We start from the raw sequence: 19833 nt of genomic DNA, 5'->3' as shown, positions 1-19833 counted from the left end.
CTCTGTTCAGAGGCTTAATTCTGCCACCCTCTAGTTGAATACTAGCTATTACTGAATACTGAAAAGTAGGCCTAGACTGATGGGGAAGTGTTCAGTGTTTCTTTGGTTGGATCTAGCCAGTAGACTGTAAGTTGTTGATTCACTAACCCACCATATGGCTGTAAGACCACATCTAATTAAAATTTTTAAATGTTTCACACTAGTATTTTCAAAGACAAGCCAATATATATTTGTAAGAGAAAAAAAATTTAATGGAGGAAAATGGGAGCAAATATAACCCAAAGCTCCGCCTATTGATCTATATTCTGGTGCATTTCTTCCTATTCTTCTTATGGTTCCCCAGTACAGGTTTTTGGTCAGAATTGACTTTTATTATGATGTAATATACACCATAGTATACCTTACTAGCCATGGCCTTAAAAGAAACTTTCTTCCATTTAGAGTAAAAGTATTTAAATGAATTAATTTTCATTTTTCATGCTGTATTTATTGAGATACTTAAAATAAGTTACATATTAACTTATATGTTAACTTTAAATAGCTTTAAAGAACGTAACAGTTTTAGGTATAGTTGAACATTTCTAGCTTGAAGGAGAATTTAGTGATACTTTTCAAAAATAGAATATCTGGAACTTTTTGTTAATAAGAGGTAAATGGCTTTGCAGGAAAACATCTGAAACAAGCAAAATGGTGTTTTTATATACCATGTGGATATTTCCGATTATTGGCTACTGGCAGTTTTTAAATGCTCTGTATTTTAAAAAGTTATCAACTAGATTTTTTTCCACTGCCCCATCTGTTGTGTATTTGAGGGGGATGCTGACAGGAGAGTGTGACAACGTGGTGAACACTATTTTATATTAAAAGGAGGAAGGAAGGCTCATCTGAATTAGTTAAAAACAAACAACAACAAAAAAACCACAACAAAACCAAGCATTAAAATTGTTGGTATTCTTTGGTATTGAATGCTGCTATTACTTTTAACTACTTAGAGTGACTGGGATTTGTTTATTGGTCTTACTTTAAAGAAGGGAATTGTCCTCATATAGTTAGGCTCTTTCAGTATTTGACTATTGCTATATACTCAGGCTCAGGCTCTTCACAGATAAATGGATACTTCTAAAGTGTTTTAAAGATGGTTTATTCTACCAAGGGTCTCCAGAAGTTCATTGTCACCTTTCTGACACTACTCCAGATAAATTCTCACTAATTTGTAGTAAGATTTTCCTTCCAGTTGTAACTGATTTTAAATAATTTGTCAAACACTTATTGAACTCCTAATTTGTCAGATTCTGTGTTCAGTAGCTGGAGGTAGAAGGAGTAAGAGTCCTCCCTTCCCTGGAGAAGCTTACTTTCTTGGGAGGGGGACACCCTTCAAGCAATTGGTAGCATGTAACAAGTGGCAGATTAGATGTGTGAGCATACAGAAAAAGTTTTGTGGTGTGTCTCCTAGCAAAGGTATCCTAGAGGTAGATGAGGTCAAACTTTCTGGCACAAGGAGGAAGAAAAAGGCCTTGTAGGCATAGAAAGCAGCATGAGCGAGGCAGGAAATTGTTGTGATGAATGTCAAGTCACTTACAGAATAGAATTAATAAAATTTTTAAATGAATGGGAAGTACTCTGAGGTTCTCACTTGAGTAATGTGATGGCACTCTTATTTAAACATGAAGTTAAAGTGAAGTTCTCATAAGCTGTTTTATCTGTTTTTTTTTTATGTGAGAGAATCTTAAAGCAGTACTCTCTTGCCCTCCAGATAAGGAAACTGAGGCCCGGAGAGACCTAGGGTCCCCCTTGCTTATTAGTGATAGAGCAACCCTGGGACAAACAGCCTCTGATTCAAGAACATTTGTTTCATCACACTGTCTCCTGAACTGATACATTTATTATGGGCTTTCATTTTCTGCAATAAAATGTTCTTGCATCAATATTAGGCATTACATTTCATTGTAGTAAATGAATAGTAAAAATAGAAAATCTCAGCTGCTTTTCATTGCTTAAGGAAAAAAATCCATGGAAATCTTATTCTAAGCTTCTTACATTATTATAAAGGGAATTTATAATAGGTGCTTGTCAGGTTTGATAATAGGTAATTCATCAAGGGCAGTAGTTTATAACCCATTCCTTAAATCTCATGTGGGAAGTTAGAGCATCCACTGGGTTTCCCATAGAACCGCACATGATAACACACTCAAGCAGTTCCTGAAGTATAAGAAAAATCTTAATGCTTTATCATTTGACATTTTAACCGAGGAAAAAACACACTTTTATAGGTTTAACTTACTGTGACATTTTCTTCTATTTCCCTTCCCCTTCAGGTATCTCCAGGGCAGCTTACTAAAAAGTATAGCTCATGCTCAACAATATTTCTAGATGACAGCACAGTCAGCCAACCTAATCTTAGAACCACAATAAAATGGTGAGTACAACTAGGTTGCCAAGGGCTGAGTGACAGACCCCCTCATGCTAAAAGCATCCTAGCCATACTTGGTCATTTCAGTCATTTGATTGTCCTTTTCAGTGATCAGGTTAAGAAACTGGTGTCTATTTTATATTGCTTTCCAGGACCTCAATCTGAATATTCAGTTTCCATTTTAATCTTAAGAGTGCACGGTAGAAGGGAAAGCCAGTTAGCAAATAAAAAAATCCCAGGAAAAGTACACCTCTTACTTAATACATTTCTGTTGTTAAGACATTGTTGAACATAATGAGGAGAGGGAGGGGTGCTTTTTATTGGATGTTTCTAGAAACAAGTATTTCTTTATGAGTTATAGGCCTAAAACAATGTGTATACTACTTTGGAAGCTACTCTCAAAAGAAGGAACAGTTTGTCCCCTACTGGCACCAGAGTGTATCTGCATTTAAATTTAATTGGATTGTAGATTTTCCCCATCATGTATTTTTCCCCCCGTACTATTTCTGTATGAAAATTAACTTCTCCTTCTTATCTCCCAAAGAGGAGGAAATCAATCTTAAGGAACAAATTCTCAAGTTTAATTTCTTTATGGATGAAATTTTGCTCAACTGAAAATTGTAATAGGTATACTTAATTTCAACTTTATATATGTGTATAGATATAGAAATATATCTCCAAGAGACTATATCAGTCCATATATATGAAAACCACAGCAGAGAACAATGAAAAAGATCGTTTTGGAAACATAGTTGTGGTCAGGTTTATACTTCAGCAAACATGAACAGTGTTGTGATGATGGAAACTATTCCTTAATTTCTGGGAGCACCTTATAATCCACAATTAGAGTTGCAGTTTTAGAACACCCTAAGATGAACCTTTCAAGCTTATTTAAGGAAGGGGGGGAAAAAACCAAAACTGGATATGGAGAGCTTCCTGACTTCATCGAGATTGGCCAAAGAATGTTATCGACGTCTCTTTGGGACGTGAGTGTTGATCAGTTTGGAACACTACTTCAAAATATTAATATTCTCATCTTTAATTTTATTTTTCAGTCTTAAAAACAATTGGCTTATAAACTTAATTTTGTTTCTGATGTACCAGCTTTGTCAGCTAATTAAATCATCAGTAACTTCTACTTTAATTAAGAACAGCAAGTTCACAGTCATAATAATGTAACTTTCTTCTCTCCCTTATAACAGTAGTGGAGATCAAATAGTGTATCAGCAAAAACTGAGCCCCAAAAGTCTAAAGTCCTGAGCGTTGGCATCTAACAAGTAATCACTGAATGTTTTTATTGAGCTGAGACACTAAATCCATGAGTTAAAAAAACTCTACTTTGGCTAGAGTCCCCAGCTTTTGAATTCAAAAGATTCTGATGTTTTAGTATACAATTCAAAAGTGGTTTTAAAGATTAACCTTGCTCAGACAAGTAGGTTTCATGCTTGTTTTTCCCAACTTAACTCTACTTTGTGGAAGTACAGTAAATTTAATTTGCTTTCATTAAGTTTTAAAAATAATAATTCAGTGCCTTTATTATTGATGAAATAAAGGTTTACTGAGAAAATTGATAGGGCACATTGGCTTTTAGGAATGATTTGAAAAATGTTTACATTGGGGTAGTGTATTGTTCTTAGTGGGGGGAGCCTTATTAGAATCACTTGTGCAGCTTTTTTTCATAAATCTATGTTTCCAAATACATGCATTTCCCCCTCCCCTACCACATTCTCACAAGCCTTGTGATAGGCTGAGGAAGGATACGACACATCATTGCATGGATGAAAGCATCCCAAATGATTCATTCATTCCCAGATTTCATTGTATATTGTGGTCACCTGGGGAACTTTAAAAGCCCTTCTAATGCCCAAGTTATACCCAGTGTCAGTTAAATCAGACCATCTGGAGGTGGAAGCCAAGCAGTTTTTAAAGCTCCTCAGGCAATCTCAGTGCACAGCCAAGCTTGGAGAACCACTGCCTGGTTAGAGTGTGGGAGGAAGAGAACTGCTCCTGACCATCTGTGGGACCTTGGGCACATCAGTTTTAAGCCTTGGTTCCTTATGTGTAAGATGGATTGTTTAATTAAATGCTATCTAAGGTTTCATGGTCCTTTTCAGCATAGAACTTTGAATTCTGTGATTTTAAAATCAAATTGAAGATGAAACTGTTTGAAGCACTATAGAAGTATCCATCTTTGATGCTAATAGCGTTCTAGGCCTTTTCACAAGTGCTCATTTTCTGTAGACCTAGTTCTCAAATTCAGATTTGCCTTCCCTCAATTGTTTTGAGCTTCATTTTAGACATTTTGAGGGCAAAGGGAAGCATATAACTTAACTAGGAGAATCCCTTTGTCGCCTAGTACAAAACATCTGTGAATGACTTAGGAATATAGTAACTTAAAGAGGATCTGAGGGCTTATATCTATCTGTTCATTAATATTTAGACTAATCTGGAAATAGCTGTCGTTCAATATTATACTGTGTAGATTTATGCTGCGTTGTTAGCACTGCTTATTTCGGGGTAGCTAGACCTATCATTGATTTTGTGGGTACTTATATTTGCTATTAAATTTTCTAATTATGATTTTAAATTATTTTATTTGGTATGGAACACTAATTATTTACTTTTAGAGAAACAATGGAAAGTGTGTGTGTTTGGTGGATAGTAAACTAAATCAGTTGAAATGCAGGGCCTAACTTTTTTTTTTTTTTTTTAATAAAAACAAAAATTACCGTATGGGTTAAATTTAAGCATGTGTACAAACAGATAAAACTTGTATAGGAGGAGGAAAGATTCTGTGGGTAGAAGGACAAATGACAGGGAAAATGTGTAATAATTTATATATTATAATTGTGGACCAAAACAGGTCTTCTAACAGTTGGTGGTCCTCTTTTTGCCAAAAGCAAAAGAAGTTTGGTCCTCCTTTTTTTACCAAAAGCCAAAGGACTCAAACAAGGGGGAAAGTGCCCATATGAACTGTTTTGAATTAGAGGATTTCAGGGCCCTTGAGTCCCTGGAAGGATCCTGTCTCCCTCCCAACCCCTTTTAAAAAAATGTCTTCCTGCCTAACATGATAAAATCAGTTCTTACGATTTTCTTTTTCCTTCCACAGTGTGACCTTAGCAATATATTACCACATAAAGAACAGGTGAGCTCTTTTAAAACCTCTCTTGTTATTCCAGATAATTAATTTTCAAGGTTTAGTGTTAGGTAGCAAGTATAGATATTATTAGAATAAACTTTTAGAGTGCTTTTATTACACTATTGAAGACCCAAAAAGTGTTTGTTTATGTGGGTTGTATTGATATTTACTGTGTTAGAAATTAAATTTGAGAATTTAAAAATTAAAACCACTGTATGTCAAAACAGGGCTTTTATGGCACTATTGGCATTTTGAGCTAGGTAATATGGAGGGTTGTCCTGTGCGTGATAGGGTGTTTAGCAGTCCCCCTGATCTCTACTCACCAGATCCCAGTAGCACGTCTCCCTCCTTCCACAGTGTGTCCCCAGACATGGCCAGATGTCCCCTGGGGAACAAAATCACCCCTGATTGAGAACCCCAGTGTTACCGTGAATCATTTTTTTTTATTATTAAAAAGTAACTTTTCCACAACAAAAAAGTTGACTGAAAAGTATGTCATTGATTTACAGTTTTACAAATCTCTTTGCTCTGTGGCTTAATAGGAGACAGCTCATTCTTATACCCTGTCTTCAGTGATTTGTTTTGAAGAAACAATATGAAGACCCAGCCTCGTTAGATATATAGTTGGAAAAAGGTGTACTTTTAAAGCCTTCAGATATTGTGGATATTCTATGATACTTCACTAAAAGTCCACAAGTGCCAGTTTCTTAAATTATAAGGGAATTTTTTTATATATAACAGAATTTTAAATCATATCAGTGAACTTGTACTGTTAATACCCATTGATTTATCTTGCATGCTGAATAGATCTTTGTGTGCAGTTTTAGAATATTATGCATTGGTCGGTTGGAAAGCACTAGTTCACGTTTCTTTATACAGTGTCAAAAACGCACTTCTGTTAGGATCACCACCTGTCCTATCAGAAAAGCCTGTAAGTATTGAGAAGCTATTAAGCTTACAGTAGATGAAGCTTACAGTAAAAGGTACAAGTTTTCCAAAATCCTGATTTTTTTTTTTTAGCTTGATAGCCTGAATTTTATCATTGGCAACAAATACTTTATTTTTCTTGAAGTTTCAGGCTCACTTTGTTCATTTTTTTTAAAGATTTTATTTATTTGCGAGAGAGAGTGAGCAAGAGAGAGCAAAGGAGCAGGGGCAGAGGGAGAAGGAGAAGCAGACTCCCCTGCTGAGCAGGGAGCCCGATGCAGGGCTCGATCTCAGGACCCCAGGATCATGACCTGAGCCGAAGGCAGACACTTAACTGACTGAGCCACCTGGGCGCCCCCCCACCCCGCTTTGTTCATTTTTTAAAAAAATATTTTTAGATTTAATTTTAAGTAAACTCTACACCCAACATGGGGCTTGAACTCAGGACCTTGAGATCAGGAGTCCCATATTTTACCGACTGAGTCAGCCAGGCGCCCTCACTTTGTTCATTTTTAAGAGAATGTCAGTTGTACCTTAAAAAAAAAAGACGGTGCTCTGTGAAAACAGTGGCTTATTCAGCTCATAGCTAAGTCACAAGTGCTTTTCCTTAGCTGTCTTTCAGCCTGCAGAAGTGGTTCATACATGCTTTCTACTTATTCAGAATATTAGAAGGATCGAGGTTTAATAACACTGTTAAATCTTACTGCTTTTTCAAGGATGTTCTTAAGTAGAGCAGAATGTTTTTTCAACTGCAAGCGGCAGCGAAGACCGGAATGACCAGGTGCGGCCGGGTACCACTGCCTTGGCTCATGCGCAGAAACAAGCAGTTCTACTCCCTGTTATGTTTATACAATCATTGCGGATGTCAGAAGTGTATGAGCAGTAACATCTTCAGTATTCCTATAAAAACAGTTTTGACTTCATGGGGGAGGCTCTGAAAAGGGGAGCCCTAGAGGCCTACAGACCACACCCCGGAAAACCACTGTGTAAATGGCCACAACATAGTAGGGTGGTAACCTTTTAAAAGACTGGTGTCTTTTACAATTAAAAAAAAAAAATCACATTTTAACTCAAACCATTTAAGAGAGACTAGAAGAAATACGTGGTAGTACATAATATAGAGAACTACAGAGAGGAAAAAAACGGAGAAAACATGAATTTCGTATTCACATTTATTAAATTGTAAAGCCTTTTTGCCCACCAGTACTGCTTTATAAAATGTTCTTATGTAGTCCGCTGTGGGCTTAGAGGAGTGAAAATATTTTTGGTTTACTAGCATTACCTGCCAGGGAAAGTCAGTGTTCTGAAAGACAGCTCTGCTTTGGCTGGTTGTGGTAGGAGAGACTTCAGAGGTCAGGAAACCGTCTGAAGGCCAAAATGCAAAAGAATTTGTAAAACTGTTTGCTTTGTTGAAAGTTAAGCTGCTTCCACTCCCCTCTCTACTCCCAGCAGGTACTTTACTAAGGTATTAATTCCTGAATTAATTTTTAAGATGCATGTTTTTATTTTATAGAGATGCAAATAGATCCTTGGATATTTTTGATGAGAGATCACATCCACTCACAGTAAGTGTCAGTTTTATTGAAGTTGTATTTTTCTTTCATGCACTTGAGTTTATTTCATGCTGGTTTGATTCGAAATTAATTACCAGGGGAAAATTACTCCCTCCAGCCTGAAGTCAAAATTGTCTTAAGTCTTCTTCCCTACCCCATGTTGTGTCTAATCATTTTACCAAAGGAATGCTGTATGAGGAATATGCTAGAGCAAGAGCTGAGCTGCAGCTTTGTAGAATCGGTGAGCCAGAGTGAGTGAATGTACCCAGATCACAGAAAGTGTATCTTTTTAAAAGATAAATTTCAGTAACTGCAAACAATATAAATATTTATAAATAAGCCTAACAAATATGTTATGATCTCTATGAAGAAAATTAGAAAATGATTTAAATATTAAATCCTTTAAAATAACAAATTTTTTTTTTTTAAGATTTTATTTATTTGTCAGAGAGAGTGAGCCCACAAGCAGAGGGAGAAGCAGGCTCCCCACTGAGCAAGGAGCCTGATGCGGGACTTGATCCCAGCACCCTGGGTCATGACCTGAGCTGAAGGCAGATGCTTAACTGACTGAGACACCCAGGTGTCCCTAAAATAACAATTTTGAGACGCACTTCCTCAGGTGCTCTACAGCCACATTTGGCTGGTGACTATCGCATAGGTCAGCAGAGACTTAGAGTCTTATGGTTTAGAGGAAACTGAAAATGTTTTTCTTTTCTTCTTTCTTTCTTTTTTTTTTTTTACGCTGTATTTATTTGAGAGCGTGTGCTGTGTGCACATGAGCAGACAGGCAAGCAGGGGGAGGGGAGAGGGAGAGAAAATCTCACACAGACTCCCTGCTGAGCGTGGAGCCCCACACAGGGCTTGATCTCACCACCCTGAGATCATGACCTTAGCTGAAACCAAGAGTTGGCTGCTCAACCGACTGAGACACCCAGGCACTCCAAAAATGTTTTTCAGAGTTGATTGCAGAGAAATACAACATGGTGATCAACCAGACTGTTGAGCCTAAAAATAGTTTACACTTAGAAAGGAATATATATAAATTTTCTGAGGTCACGCCTGTATTTTTCTTTAACGAATGGTGGTGAGTATTGAATCACTATGGTATTTTAAGATCCCATTGTTTGTATTTAAAAAACTAAAAGACATGTCACCTAATCAAAATCATTTTGGGCACGTGGGCCCAAATGCAAAGACTGCTGTATTATGGGCACTGAAGTGTTTTTCTTCGGTGGATACTTATACTGCATTTTTTTCTTCTTTCAGCGAGAGAAGGTTCCAGAGGAATACTTTAAGCATGATCCTGAACACAAATTTATTTACAGATTTGTTCGTACTCTTTTCAGTGCTGCACAGCTAACAGCTGAATGTGCAATAGTAACTTTGGTAAGATATTTCTTCTTTCTTAACAACTTGTTTCTTCAATTTCAGTCTTATGAACAGGGTATGGTCCTGCTTTTCACATAAAAGTAGGTTCCTGAAATGATCATCAGAAGTTTAAGAGAAACCTACTGAAAGTAAAATACACACCTTCAAGCTTAATAATATAATCATTATTTTTCAAAACGTTGCTGTTGCTTTTCTAATCACAAAAGAATTGCTATTAAAGGCAGCAGGAGAGATTTCTGGTTTCTCCCTCCATACCTTAGCACACAGATGTGCACACAGTACACACACGCACACACTCAGAAGGTGTGCTGGGGGAGCTGGGGTAGGACAGGGGCAGTAACAAAACCATCTGGTCCACAGGCAGAGACTCATGTGGTGTAGGTCTAAGCTGAGTCCCAGATTATCTCAGTATTTCCCACACAATTCTCACGTGTGTCCTGATTGAGAACTGTTGCCCTGAATTCTCTGTTCCTTGGATGATGGGTGTTCATCCATCCCTGGTGTCCTCTTGTGCCTGCCTGTGAAGCTGCCCAGGATTCTAGTGCCAGAAGTACTCAGAAAGGCTTTGCTAGTTAGCCTACTAAGCTACAGCTGTGTAAGGACCTTTGCGTTATCCACACCGAATTCCTGTGGTAAGATTTTATCATTTGAAAAATAAATTCTATTTAAGTGAGAGGCAGCTGGGGTTATTTTCACTCCTCTGTACAGCATACCTATGGGGGCAAGTTAACTGCATGGTCTGGAGGGAAAGAATACTTAAGTCAGTGCCTGTCCTCCTTTAGTATCCAGTTAGAATTTAGGAGAGGAGGCTTGTGCTTTTGAGTAGAAACCCCTCAGTGGGCACTCGGGCCCTTTCTTTGAGCTACAAACCATTTGGAGTGCTCAGCCCATGCTGGAGAGAGGCAGAGTGGTCCTCCCACATGGAGAGCAAGGCGATGCCGGAAGGAGAGCATCTGGGTTGGAAGAGGGGGAATTCCTTGTAGACAGGTTAAGCGTGACATACCCGTGAGGTGGCCGAGTGACACTGTCTAGTCATCACTTGAATATATGGACTGAGTATGAATCCGAGCTAGACGTAGGGAAGTTAAGAGTAGTAGCTGTTCAAATGCAGAGACGAGTATAGAAAAGTATAGAATAAAAAATGAATAGAAGCTAGATCTGTAAAGACTAACAGCATTTAAGGGACATGTCCTCAGAGGAGTGGCTAGAGTGGTAGGACCCAGGAGGGAATAAAAGAGATGCCAAGATGAGAGATTCAAGGAGAGAGTGGTTGAAAGGCCAAATGCCCGTCGCATGCCCGCTGAATACCAAGTCTGTGTCACTACTCTAAGTGTTGGGGACGGAGGGGAAAACAGGTGGAATAAGTTCTTGCCTTTATGTGGCTTATATTCTAGCGAGGAAGAGAGGAGTTGTTTTTTCGTTTGTTTTTTCAAGTGAGTGTTATCTGAGTATTTCAGATAGTGGTAAAAGCAAGAAGAGAAAGCAGTGTGAAGGGGTAAAGTGATCAGAGGGGCTCATCATTTCAGATAGCGCGATCAGGACGAGCCTCTTTGAAGAGGTAACACCTGAACCATGGCCTACCCGAGGAACAGGGTGAGCTCTGGCATTACAGGCACAGGGGGCAGATGCAAGACTCCGAGATGGGAACGTTTTGTGAGTGTTCAAGGAACAGCGAGGTGGCCACTGGTCAGAGGAAGGATGAGGGGAACAGCATGCGAGGTGAGGTCACAGGAGGGCAGTGGCGTATCTTCTGGGGCCTTGGAGCTCACAGGCCTGGGAGGAAGGGAAACTGTTACTTGTTCGACGGGAAACCTCTGGCAGATCTCGAGCAGGGTTCGACGGGAAACCTCTGGCAGATCTCGAGCAGGGGTATGAAGTGCTCTTCATTGAAGAGGCTGTCCTGGCTGCTCTGGGGACAACAGACTAGTGCGAGTCAGAGTGGAGGCGGAGAGGTAAGGAGGCAGTGCCAGCGATACAGCTGAGAAGTGAGGATAGAAATCAGTCAAATCACCAGTGCAGGTAGAGGTAACAAAAACTGGTGGTGGATTGGAACGGGATTAAGTCAAATGGAGGCCCCGGCAACGAGGCCAGTGTCAGTGCCCTTTCGGTTACTAGGGAAGGCTCTGGGAGTGCAGAGTTGGGCTGAAGGCACCGAGGACCTGGGGAGTGACAGCTGCAGGGCGGACTACCACGGGTTAGAAAGCTGATGGGAGATGAGAAGCCAGCATGAGGCATTTTTCTGTGAGCAAAATGAGAGGAAGCAGGCTGGGGCTGGAGCTGTGAGGGGGGCATAGGGGGCGGGTAGGGTGGGGGCAATGGGCAATGTAAATCCATTCATATTGGAGAAAATCTCTGGCAGAGAGGGAAAAAAGTCTTCAAAAAGAATTTTGTGAACAGTTCTGCACAAGTGGGATGGGATCACCGAAAGAAGAGTTACTAAAGTGAGAAGAAGGAAATCTCACTCCCACAGACACAGGAGAGCCGGTGGTATCAAGGAGGCTGGGCAGATTCCAAGTTTGCCAGTAAAGGGAATAGATAGGAAGTTGAGAGATGCCAGCGTTGTATAAGTGCCTTTAATTATTCCCATAAAGTAGAGAGTTGAACCTGGTAAAACCACATCAAGAAATCATTTCACTAGAATGACTAAAATTAAAAAGAATGATAATACCACGTGTCAGTAGGCACGCACAACCACTGCAACTTCCATGTATTCCTAGGGAAGGGGAACTGGTACCATCACTTCAGCTTGTTCATTTTTAGGATCCCTGAGAGGGCTGTTTGGGGGAACGGGAGCAGAATTTCACTAAGAACATATAACATTCAAGAACCATTTGTTTTTGCAAACAGTTGAGTTTGGAAAATATTGGCAAATCTGAGCTGGCAATCAGACAAACTTCAGACAATAAACACACTCTGAAATTGGACTTCTTGTCAAATGGCATATATGCTCTTCTTCAGAGAACCCTTTGAAGTTCAACAAATCACGGCTTATCTTTGTAATCTTTACTCGGCTGTTAGCTCTGCCCAGGGCCTGGTGGAGCGGACATTTGATAGGTGGGAGAGAGATCCTGGAGTCCTCTCACACAGAGGGTTTAGAGGAGTCTTGGGTGCAGAACCTGGCGGCTCTGTTAGCCCTTTAAAACCAACAGAATTGACTAAGCTGCAGGTAACGTAAGACAGAAACGAATTATAGTGAGATGATAATGGAGATGTGAAAATGAGGGGACAGGAGGACTGTCCTTTGTATGCATGTATGTTCCTTTAAAAGACATTATTAGGGGACTGCTTAACAGTTGTAAAGCCTCCAGCACACCTGTTTGTACTTGCCGTCCTGCCGTGCCACACAGCAGCCACTGGGGGGCACTCTTGACCACCAGTTTCTGTCTTCACACTTGTGCCACACAAGGACTACTTACTGTGAAAAGGGGAAAGCAAACATGTGCTCAGTATTAACCAGGGTTTTACATATTCAAGTATTGTGTAAAATGACCGTGTAATGACCAGCCAGATGTGGTACCTTGCACAGGGTAGGCACTCAAGGGTTTATTGAACAACTCGAATCTGCAGTCAGTTGTATTGAATCAGTTCCGTTTATGAATGGGACAGTTAATAACCTGTCTTCAAGATGCCCTTTGCCGAGATGTCCATTCATTCCTGTGACCAAGGCTGGAAATTCACATGGGCAGAGTAGGCAACAGAAGTATCTGACCTACAACTGTGACCTGGCCTCTGGCTTTGGCTGGCGGGGCCGAGTCTTTGTAGACCTTTGTAAGAATAAAAGGCATGTCAAAAACAGATGAAATCTGTCATTCCTAACAGTTCTTATCACAGCACTTAAACTGAACTAAAATCAAAGATCAGTGCTCTACTTTTGCAGGTTTACTTAGAAAGGCTTTTAACTTATGCTGAGATCGACATTTGTCCCACTAACTGGAAAAGAATTGTTTTGGGAGCCATTCTTCTTGCCTCCAAGGTTTGGGACGATCAGGCCGTGTGGAATGTGGACTACTGCCAGATCCTCAAGGACATTACAGTTGAGGACATGTGAGTTGTAAGGTTTTGGTGAACTTTCTAACCATTTTCCAGTGCCTCCTTTGCTCCAGTAAAGTGTACATTTTAAGAAATATTTTTAAAGGTTACATTGTGCAAAGAACTGAAATAGGTATAAAATTACAGATTTCCTATCTGGCTATGGTATAACAATTCATATTTCCCATCATTAATCGCTAGGTCTTGATGTGTTATTGTTTTAATAATCTGCTTGGTAAATTGAAGTGTATATTTCTGCTGGTTTTTGGCATACATTTTACGGGCTTACACTCAATACAGTATTATAAATATCTTCATGGCTTTCTTAAAGCTGCCTACCAGTTCCAGTCCATTTTAAAGAGGCCTATGTCTGACCTTTAAAATAAATGGCCACTGTTAAGGTCTTAGGGCCTCTAGAACATTGAGAGTTTGTACCTTCAACCTGAGCCAGCTTTTGCTGGTGATTCTCCTATTTTTATCTGAAGTTCTGTTGTTACAGAAACCATGGTACAAAAGTAGCCACGTGTATGAAGGTTTCAGATCCCAGTGCTCCTGCCTCCTCCCATACTAGGAGTATGGCACCTGTTTAAAAATAGGTCTGAGGACTCAGTTAGGAAGCTCCTATTTCTCAGGTCCCAAAAAGCATCACTGGGACATCACCCAGTGCTTGTCGCATTCAAAAATCTCCTGGGGCACTCAGTAACCATAGCAGTGCTTCGTGGGGCCTTCCGTCAACCGGGAGGGTGCTCCTCACAGGTGGCGCGCTGACATGGGAGTCAAACACCAGACTAAGGAGGGCTTTCGGTCTGGCCACAATGGCTTCCGTGAAGGGCCCTGAGGGTGGTAGGCAGGATGAGCCAGCAAGGTATTTCCAGTAGATTCGTAGATTCTCGAAGTGCCCACCTGAGAGTGAAAATGGCTTTGTGGGTGGCATTTGGGAAAATGTGGAAGAACACGTCTTGATTGTATGGGACAGCATAGGAAGATTAAGATCATGGCAGGCAGTGGCAAGTTTGTTTTTGTTACCTTTGCCCGTTACTCTAGATAAGATTGTCATTCAGAATTACCAAAGTGCGTATTTACAACTGAAGTGAGGATACTTAAGACTGGGAGAAGAGACCAGTGATGGTGGTGGCCGTCCTAATGGCTTTTGATAATAGTGGACACTGAGTGGGCATGAAGCTGTTGCTTGCAGCCATGGTAGCAAATGGTGTTATGACAAATAATGGGTTTGAAATGAATAAAAGTACTTTTGCAAGTTGCAGAAACTAAAGTGACTTTGATCACCACTGTCATCAGCATGCAAACTCTGGTCCCTTGAAGGAAGAAAAATTTGTAATCATGAACACTAGCCCTACCATGGTGGCAACTGAAATTTTCTCAAAACCTTCAGTGAAACTGGCTGGGACTCTGATTCTAGTGAAAACCTCAGAACATGCTGGGAAGTGTGTGAGCTCGTAAGAGTGACTTTCCAGGAGCAGTGATGGCAGTGTCTAGCTACGGGAAGACCAATTCCAAACGATATTTTTTGTGTATAAACAGAGAAGCACCAGGAGCTATGTTAATAATAATAAGCTGCTTTTGTTTATGATCTTTGGAAATTGGAAAGCATTACAACAAAGTGTTTAATACACATTTTATTCCCCCGCTGTTGACTTCGATTTGTAATAGTCTCATTTTGAGTCTAAATTGAAAAATTGGTGTCTATCAGCTTTTTCTTCAAACTTTTCCAACATCTATGTTTTAGAATATATTCCCCTTCAAAAGAATACGTTAAACTGAGCAGCTGCTATTCAGAAGATTTGCTGTGCCTGTAAATGGTGTGCTATTCAGCCGTTTGGCTATTTAAAAAACAAAAAACCCAGAAGATGCACATTCTATAGGCATAATGCTTTTCTCCAGTGATTAAACCTTTATTAATAGACATGTTAATCCTATGAAGTACTGTATTTCCACACAATTAAAATGTATTAGTGGAGAAAATATAAAAGGGATAGTGAAGTGCATTTATTCCTGTATAAATTAAGTCCTGATTAGCTGATTATCAAAACATTATCTGATTTACATTTCTATAGACTTACAGCCATATGAACAGGAAATTAAATTTGGAAGTAGGTTCAATCAGGTTTAAAATTCAACAAATGAGAAGCTCATCTCTGCTCATATTCTGAACGTTCTCCAGGCCGTACAGGAGAACATCAACATTTGTTGAGCGAGCCAATGGATAAAATACTAACACTTTTTAAAACTGAGAAACCAAATATGTTATAAAGTAAGCTGCTCATGTTTGTTCGGGTATTTATGGTTTTTATGTAATTCTCTAAAGGATGTCTGTGAAAGTGGTCAATTTTATATTAATTTACTTAAACACTGGACAAGTGAGCCCGTATGGTCATGTGGAGCAAAGGACTGCTCCCAACATTTCCTTTCCTGTTTTATCCAGCTCGCCCCCTGTGGGTGTGTGCCTTCTGTTCTGCCGAGGGGGTGGTGCCACGTCTTGGGGTTGAGTTCCCAACGGGAGAGAAAGGCTGTTTGAGTCCAGTGCTCTACAAGAGGTCAGATCATAGTGAGTTTAGTTGAGCCAAGACATCTCTGATCGTTCTGCCCTCCAAAGTTTAAAAAAGTGCATCCTGTCCTGTCAGAGTGACAATTTCTAGCCGTAGTAAAATGAAGGTGAACAGAGACTTGCATTTATATATGCCCTTTGACATAGCCCCATGCGCTGGGGCAGGGGGAGGGGATTCCCTTTTCCATCCAACGTAGCTTATTTATTTATTTATTTATTTGAGATGAATCCTTGTTGCTTCAAGAGTTTTTCCCCCTCAGAGATAATAGCAGTGGCTCTCGATGGATCCATTTGTTGCCGTGGTGATGTGCCCACTCCTTTTGTTGGCGCGGCTCTACTTCAATAAGCCCCTTCCTGTTATCGGCCCGGTGAAAATGTCTGCAAGTTCTTCAGAGCTAATAAACAGCATACATCATTCCTTTCATCTGATCACTATAGTGGGGCCTTGTGAGTGAGCGTGGAGCATGAATCGTACAGCTGCACTAATGGAACTCTGAAGAATGAGCCCCTGAGTCAGCAGCAGGAGTGCATAAGAGGGCCATAACCTCTTCCCCCTTGTCCCAAACTCAAAGTGCTGGGATGCAGAAAGGACCACAAATAGCTGCACCTTGTTTGAACGTTTGTGTACTAATCCACTGGGTAGCCTCTGTTTGTTCCAAAACAGAATGTAGAGCCTTCCCAGTGGCTCAGAATGATACTTTTGAAGATAGCCCGGTTGACTAAACTTGTCTTGCGTTGGTTTTGTCGTCCTCCCCCAGGAACGAGATGGAAAGGCATTTTCTGGAGCTACTTCAATTTAATATTAATGTTCCCGCCAGTGTTTATGCCAAATACTACTTTGACCTTCGCTCCTTAGCAGATGACAACAACTTGAATTTTCTATTTGCTCCTCTTAGCAAAGAAAGAGCACAAAACCTAGAGGTAAGGCTGTGAAATCATTAGTCAGGGTTTTCTGTCAGCCACCAAAACCAGCATCTCTCGCTAAATCTCATTAAGCAGTGATTAGCAAAATGGAAAGCTTTTAAATTAACACATCGGAGAACTCATTAACCCTTTGGTGGCATATTTCCTGTCTTTTATGATTTATATAAGGATCTCACATTATTTTTAAAAAGTATATAGATATTTCTTGTGACCATAATTCAGAATATTTTAAGTCAAATTTAACCTGTCCTTTTTTTTTCAGATTTAACGTGTTCTTAATGGTTTTCCATTTGAACCTCTACCCTTCCATATAATCATACATGAATTTCTTATGATTGTATCTGTAATCATATCTATGTACATAATAATTTGTGATTGTATCCCTAATCGTATCTCTGTACTCACTGTTCTTTTTAAGATTTTATTTATTTGGGAGAGAGAGACAGAGTGAGCATGAGCAGAGGGAGAGGGAGAAGCAGACTCCCTGCTGAGCGGGGAGCAACGCAGGGCTTAATCCCAGTACCCTGAGATCATGCCCTGAGCCCAGAGGCAGATGCTTAACCGACTGTGTCACCCAGGCGCCCCCTCTACCTACCATTCTTAACAGTCTTTTATTCAGTTTGCAAATTCATGCCAGTGTTTTCTACAGATAATACAGTTCAGTCCCATGAGTTTATTAGACAAAGCATCCGTGGCTCACCTGAGACTCAGACTGTATAATGTGTGTTTCAAGTACTGCCGTAGAGACCCCATGGGTTTTTAATGGAAATGGTAATGTATATGAAACAAAGGAATTATGGTTTGTAACTATTAGTGAACATACAGCAAAATTATTCACAACTGAAATTTCAAAACACACTTAACATAGACACTTTCTGTGGTACCTTGGTGTAGTTTTACAATAGGTATTTTCTACCATGGTTAATGTGCAAGTGAAATATGCACTTTTTGGTGCTTCGGTCATTAGACCTCTGACCTTCCAATAAAGTCCAGACACGCCTGCCCTGTTAGAATTTGCTTTGAGGATGTAATAACCAATGAAGACTAGAAGTTGAATGGCTGCGTAAATGCTGATTTTTGCCCAGGTGTATGTTCATTAAGTTGAAGGAACAAGTGTACAGGGAGCAGGTGATACTGCTGTTAGGAGCCTGTCAAAATATCTTTGACATCTTTGGAACCCAGTTTGTAAATAAGCAAATTCTTTGCCCAGTGATCTAATCATGGCCTTTTAAGGATATTACCTTAGTGAATTGGCAGGAAGTAGCATCCCCAGAATCTGGGAGTGTAGACCTCCACGATTCAAAGTAGCAGAACTGTGAACTATCTAAAGGAGAGTGGCTGTGTGGCCTATCAGTGATGCTTTTTGGTTTTTCTTAAGGTTGGAACCCTTTTTTAAATTGTTCTTGTGTTCTATTTCATTGACTTTCCCAGGCCATTTCCAGATTGTGTGAAGACAAATACAAAGACTTGTGTAGAGCTGCTATGAGAAGGTCTTTCAGCGCTGATAACTTCATTGGTGTTCAGCGCTCTAATGCCATCCTCTCTTAAGGGAGAAGGGAGGGGCTGTAACATCATGAACCCCTCAATCTACAAGGACTGGAGAAATACCACCTCTCCTGCTCAAAAACCAGCAAAGTTAATATTTTCATCTAAAAGACAGACCTCGAATTCAAGAGACTCGTGGACCGCCAGGATTATGCTCATAGGAAAGAATGGGACCTTGTCAATGCAACACTCTTTTGTCCTTTTTAATGTAAACAGAGTTACAAAAACCACTCCAAAGCAAAAGCTCCAACCCACACACAGATATTTGCTTACTATGTAGGCTGATAGCTGTGAACTAAGTGAGGGTTTTTTTTTTTAATAGTTTAAATTTTTAGACTTTAAAGACACTAACTATATAACTTTTATGTTTTTCCAATTTTTTGCCCCCCCCCTCCCCCCAATATTGCTGCATATTTCTTTAGAATCAATGCAGTATTACGATGAAAACATGGGACTCCTAACAACTCATAAAGCCACTTAGGAACAGACTGTAGCATTGTTAGGTATTGAAGGGTTTTTCCTCCCTACTTTATCACTGAAGCTGCTAGTCATTATTGGCAATCAGTTTAAACCAAAAAGCTGCTGAATAACACTTGTCATTCAAATTCTTTGCAAGCACTACTTATTAGCATATTAGTATGTTTAGGATCATAAACAGAGAAAGTATGTTATCAGTGATTATCTACTTCTGTTGGGTCCATGCTGCATTTCTTGTGAACTATAATGGTGCTTCTCATTTTCTGATGATTTTCCTCTTTATTAAACACACATATTAAAGGATATTTTCATAATTCCAACCAACATGGTGGTCCAGTGGTAACAAGCAGGTAGTGAAAAGGTGTCCTGAAAATCTTAGTGCAACTTTAAGCTTTAATATAGTGTGCTTGGGCCCTCTGGGGCACTGCTGAAGTATAAATGCTACCAACTTAGAAAATGTCATTTGAAAGTTTAATTACATTTCTTGTAAACTTACCTAGTTTTGTAAATTTTAAATATTAAGCTTTTCATTTTAATTTTTTGTTTCAGCCCCTCTTGAAGATGGCACACATTGGCTGAAACAAAAAATTAAAATGAAAAGCTTAAAATTTAAAATTTACAAGACTGGGTAAGTTTATAAGAAATAACTAAACTTTCAAATGGTGTTTTATAAGTTCATAGCATTTATTCTTCCACAGGTATCAAAGCTTAAAACTGCACTAAGACTGGAGGGATGCTTTGTACGTTCATAGACGTGCCCTCCCCTTTTAAAATCATTCTTTGCAGGGCTGTGCTGTTTACCTGCTTTGGTCACCTGAATTTCTTTTTTTCTACATTTGTAAAGAGTATGAAGAGCAGTGGTAATTCACATGTA

The 19833-nt window shown here is 39.6% G+C and overlaps 1 protein-coding gene across 3 annotated transcripts in view; it reads left to right on the top strand.

Annotated features, from left to right (window-relative positions):
• Positions 1 to 19833, top strand: part of CCNYL1 (cyclin Y like 1) — a 35371-nt gene extending 15538 nt beyond the window's left edge. The window contains exons 4-10 of one of the 3 annotated variants that reach the window (XM_040641382.1): positions 2316 to 2416; positions 5520 to 5555; positions 7990 to 8041; positions 9296 to 9415; positions 13392 to 13462; positions 16772 to 16934; positions 18369 to 19833. In XM_040641382.1, the coding sequence (XP_040497316.1) occupies positions 2316 to 2416; positions 5520 to 5555; positions 7990 to 8041; positions 9296 to 9415; positions 13392 to 13462; positions 16772 to 16934; positions 18369 to 18485 (660 nt within the window). In that variant the 3' untranslated portion in view covers positions 18486 to 19833. Of the gene's footprint in view, positions 1 to 2315; positions 2417 to 5519; positions 5556 to 7989; positions 8042 to 9295; positions 9416 to 13295; positions 13463 to 16771; positions 16935 to 18368 lie in introns of all 3 variants that reach the window. The other 2 variants (XM_040641378.1, XM_040641388.1) reach the window with 2 other exon arrangements.

Source organism: Ursus maritimus, unplaced genomic scaffold, assembly GCF_017311325.1.
Source record: "Ursus maritimus isolate PB19 unplaced genomic scaffold, ASM1731132v1 scaffold_1, whole genome shotgun sequence".
Lineage (NCBI taxonomy): Eukaryota > Metazoa > Chordata > Mammalia > Carnivora > Ursidae > Ursus > Ursus maritimus.
This window is presented reverse-complemented; position numbering and strand designations above follow the sequence as displayed.